This window comes from Pinus tabuliformis, chromosome 4_1, assembly GCF_031772625.1.
Source record: "Pinus tabuliformis cultivar Carrire ecotype Pingquan chromosome 4_1, CPIR1, whole genome shotgun sequence".
In the NCBI taxonomy this organism is placed as follows: domain Eukaryota; kingdom Viridiplantae; phylum Streptophyta; class Pinopsida; order Pinales; family Pinaceae; genus Pinus; species Pinus tabuliformis.
Window position 1 is genome coordinate 179,379,089 of NC_142303.1, and position 4,775 is coordinate 179,383,863.

Consider the following 4,775-nt stretch of genomic DNA (forward strand, 5'->3'; position numbering starts at 1 on the left):
ATAAAATAACATATATATATTTTAAAAATAAATAAATTATCATTTTGTAAAATCCAAAAACCAAAACATGGCTTCTAATATACAAAAGGAAAAATAATGTAATATTTATTTAAAATTTCAATATACAAAATGAAAAATAATGTAATATTTATTTAAAATTTTAAAAATATCAATAGTAATAACGTAAATAAATAAATAAAATATTTATTTTTCCTAAATTTATGTTATGTTAATATGGGCTCGATATAACATTCTAAAAATGATGGATAATATAAAGGAATTTATTTAGTAAAAGCTATAACACTGTAGTAAGGAGAAAAACACCAGGTAAGTCCTTTCTGTTGCTGCTGTAGGCTCCAATTATCCAGGGAGACCAATTCCACCCAACCTGATTGCGCAGAGGCTGGCTGCTCAATCCAGCAAATCTTTGTCACTGCTAAATTTTGCTCCACCTCCTCTGGTTTCACTGTTCCATTTTTTCCCAGTTCTCAGTTCACAAATTCGGTTTTAACCCCGGACCTGGCGGTGGTTGCTCTTTAGAATACTATATAGATAATGAATTGAATTGAATTGAGGTAAGTAGTCTATTAAAGTATAGAAATGGAAAAGGAGGTAATTGGGGGTGAACCTAAGGAGGTAATTGGGGGTGAACCTTTTTAACGATAGTCGTCCGTATGTATCCTTGGTGGGCATAGTTCGAAAGATCGGACACTCTTACATTTAGGACCTATACAAAGAAATGACAAATGCTTTTCCAAATATTTGGACAAAATACTTTGTTAAGAACAAAGTAATTATATTTATCTTAATGAAACCAAAGCATGTATATAGAAAATACAGTCACGAAACGATCATGCATGAAATTAGAAAATAGTTGAAGAAGAGAAATGTAATTAGGTCAATTTCTATTGATCAATAGTAGCAATGTATTATGTCAACAAAGTTACCTTAGTCCTCATAACAATCCTCTCTAATATGTTACTTTGGTTTTTTTGGGCTTATTTAAAAAATTCAATAGCATAATATATTTGATTTTTGGTTTTTTATTTTTTTCTATTTTTTTTGCTTGGTTTTCATTATATATAGTTTGAGTGGGCTTAATGGTTAAGAGCATGTGGGTTCAAAACTAGATGTGGTAGAGTATGCATGATTTTCTAGACTTAGCAGTCAAATCATTACACAGAGGTAGATCCTTGTCCCACAAATAATTGTGCATTTCATTTACGGTAACTATCAAGTTCCAAATAAAAAAAGGAGACTTGCTATTAAAATATGTGGCTGATAATTTCAACCCCAAACTATGCTAATCTGCATACTATTATGCTGTAGAGTATCATGTGTGATTATTCTATTTTCTTTTCATTTCATCTAGTAGAGATTATATATATAAAAAAAATTTAAAACTACAATTGGTATAAACAATTAACAAATTATCTTGATTTGCATATTATTATTTGTGATAATTTATATTATTTTACATTATATTTATATTTTTTAATGATATATATATATATATATATAATTAAAATTTTATAAAAATTAAAAAATTTAAATTTAAATTTTCCAAACATATCCTACCATTATGATAGACAGGGCTTCACGATTTATCGACCCTCTGTGAGCTGCTTGATAACTGTGTAGTTATACATTTAAATATATAATTTAAATAAAAAATATTATTTTATAAAAAATTATATCATAATATTTTATAAAAAATTGAGATTGAAATTTTTTTTGGAGATAAAAAAACATGTTAACATTTCAAGATTTTGAGGCAGAGTGAAATCTTGTTTTTTTATAGTCATTCGTCAGTAATTCCATTTGAAGTGATGTGGTTTTTCTTGAAAAACAATGATGAGTCAAATCTTGCTCTTTTAAGTTCATCAGGTGATCATGCATGTAGAGTAGTATGGTTTTTCTTGAATAACAATGATGAGTGATAAGTCAACTTAAATTTACAAATAACAACTAGTAATAAATAAATTTCTAAATTATCCCAAAAATAAAAATAAATAAATCGAGCACTGCTAATTTGTCAATTAAATTATAATAAAATTTCTAAATTATCCCAAAAAAAAATAAAAAAAATAAATAAATCAATCAAATCGTACCAGGCTTTATGAGTTATGTACAACTACCGGGGTTCTGTGCAACGAGGTAGTCAATCGGAATATGGTCACTCACACCCATATCCGACTGGTATAATTTAATTTACACACAATTTTCTGCTAAAGGCCATCAAAGCCCTTGTTTAAATGGTCATGTGTTAAGCTGTCAACGATCGGCAATATCTATTCTTTTGGCCACTTCACGCCAACGCTGAAGATCAGGAATATGGTGGTATCCTGGAAAAGACCAGAGTGGAGGCAGATCGGCTTCCAACCTTAGCTGCTGGGATGGGGTTAAGGTGCGCCCATATATCTGGTCGTTGCTACTAATTGATATAGAGAACACGAATAACTGCAGTGAGAATTTGTTTAACATAGCTGAGCACAATATTTTTTTTTTCAGACGTCAGGGGTTTCACCAATAGAGCACAACAACAGAGGAAGACTTTGTTCATCAGTCCATTTAGGCCGATATGCCTATAATATCGGTGAGATTATTTACAAATTGATTCTAAACACCATTCCTGAGACTAGAATTAATTCATTTCTTAATTTAATTTATGTTTTGCAAATTTTAATTTCAATTAAATCAGTTTATCAGAATCTACAGTAACACAGAGATAGTTTTTGAGAAATTGAAAAAAGTTGCATTTGGCCATGCTTGAACTTTAAAGTGGCAAAATTGTAAAATTTTGATGCTATTGATACAGTTTGAGTGGGCCTAATGGTTAAGAGCATGTGTCTTATCTTTAAGAGGTCACAAGTTCAAAACTAGAGAGGTGGAGTATGTATGCCTTCGTATTCTTTGCAGTCAAATAGCCAAGTCTGTGTAAATCATTTGTCCCACAAACAAGAAATTCATATACCAATTTAGTATCTAATCTGACCTAAATCTTAAAATTGGATCATTTGTCCCAGAAACAAAAAATTCATACACCAATTTAGTGTATAATAATAATGCCCCACTTTACTATAATCTCTACTCGTTTTGCTTAAAAAGACTATATTCAACATCTATGAGCACATGATAATATGAATTCATTTTATATTATCATGCCGCAGACATAGCTCTCTGTTGTTTCATAGTTACCGGATTGATTAAAGTTTCAATGGATAATCATTGTTCGATCAAAGCCCATGAGGGCTTCGAATCTGTCTTATAATAATGGATTTTTAAAAAAGCTATAAACTTCATAAACTTAAACCTTTTGTCTCGCTAAAGCTCAATAAAACTGAAAATTTTAAAATCATTACCAATAATCCTGATTCTATATTATTTTAGGAAAACATCTTACAAAACCATCCACACCTGTGTAAAGATTTGATAAATCTAAAAATGCATTTAACATTCAATCAGAGCGCGGGTTTAGATTACTATCTGCTAGCTTTCAATAACGCAATTATAACTACGAGTTAATATAATGATGTGGCAGTAATACCTTGGTATCCCCTTGGAGCTACGGCAGACTTCAGTCTTCTCGCCGTTGCGAACGCGCCTATGACTAACCCGAGAACCAACCCACCCACAACACCTAAAATTATTATGTATGTTCTTTTGTCTGAAGATTTGCTCTCTGGACTAATGGCTGCGTTCCCCGGAGGGGCTTGCGGAAGCTGCATAGACGAATTATAGAAAGGATATATTTCATAACGAAGGATGCAACTTCTACTCCAATACTGAACTCCTGCAGTCGTATCAGTTGTGAATATTGTATTGATTGAGTATGAGAGGCATGTGTTGCATTGGTCAGTACTTAGATCTCTTGTGCACTGGACCAGACCGTAAATAGTTTGTGACAAGGAATCCAGAGCTATACCGTAAGCAGAGCGTCTCGTTTCAGTTGTTGCTTTAGCTGACAAGTTATTTAGGAGATTCTTAGCAGCAACTTGAAAGTCATCGGGGACGAAGACCCCCGCATCCCCTCCGAAGCCCTCCTGAAAATTAGACCCTAAACTTGTGTCCAGTATTCCAACGAAACTATAGTTTTCATAACGTAAGAAGCAGTGGAAAGGCCAACAAGTAGCGCCAACGCTACTCCCACATTGTAGTCGTATGTTAAACGTTGCCAATTGCCAACAAGTGTAGCATTGGTTGATTGTCATGTCTGCCCTGCACTGGAAGAGGCCATATATTTTGTTAGGAGTTTCGCCATACACAGAGCTGTTAAACCCAGAATGGTTTGTCCCTTGAACAAGACGATCAAAGAGAGCATTCAGATTGCTCTGAAACTTACTGCCTGCTGTATAGTTCCCGTCACTGCACTGAGTTGTAGGCCCCTCTGTCACTGCGTTGCAAATCTGTCCATAAAGACTAATCTTGATCAAGGCAGGAAGAACAATAAAAAAGTAGGAGAGCGTGATAATTTGGGGGATCAGGAGAGAGGTTGCAGAATCCCTTGCATAAAAGTTCATATTCGATAGGATTCTGATTGCCATCGAACAGTGGAAACTGTGAATAGACATAGCAGTGATGCTACAAAAATTTGTGCCTGCTGCGAATGTGGTTAATCAATAAGAACCGCATACTGCACGGTCCATCAATAAGTATCAACAAATTTTTTTTTATTTTTTTTTAAATATGAAATTTATAATTAAATAAATTTGTTGATACTTTATCATATATTGATATCTATCTATATTTACCAACTATTTAATTTATATAACTAT

At 32.7% G+C, this 4,775-nt stretch overlaps 1 protein-coding gene across 1 annotated transcript; it reads right to left on the bottom strand.

Annotated features, from left to right (window-relative positions):
• Nucleotides 1-2,274: 2,274 nt before the first annotated feature.
• Nucleotides 2,275-4,544, bottom strand: LOC149174784 (cysteine-rich repeat secretory protein 38-like). Its single transcript, XM_089420960.1, has 3 exons — nucleotides 3,548-4,544; nucleotides 3,404-3,438; nucleotides 2,275-2,460 (listed from the first exon to the last, which is right to left on the bottom strand). Exons 1-3 carry the CDS (start codon nucleotides 4,542-4,544, stop codon nucleotides 2,275-2,277), a joined length of 1,218 nt encoding a protein of 405 aa, XP_089277086.1.
• Between the last annotated feature and the right edge of the window lie 231 nt (nucleotides 4,545-4,775).

Bases quoted from the DNA above. Each gene is read 5' to 3' on its own strand.
- LOC149174784 (XM_089420960.1), bottom strand. From the start codon at position 4,544: ATGGCAATCAGAATCCTATCGAATATGAACTTTTATGCAAGGGATTCT. The intron at 3,439-3,547 runs GTATTACTGCCA...ATGCATTTTTAG, and splicing joins AGCTCCAAGGGGATACCAAG to ATTTATCAAATCTTTACACA. The intron at 2,461-3,403 runs GTAAGATGTTTT...TTCTCACTGCAG, and splicing joins ACACAGGTGTGGATGGTTTT to TTATTCGTGTTCTCTATATC.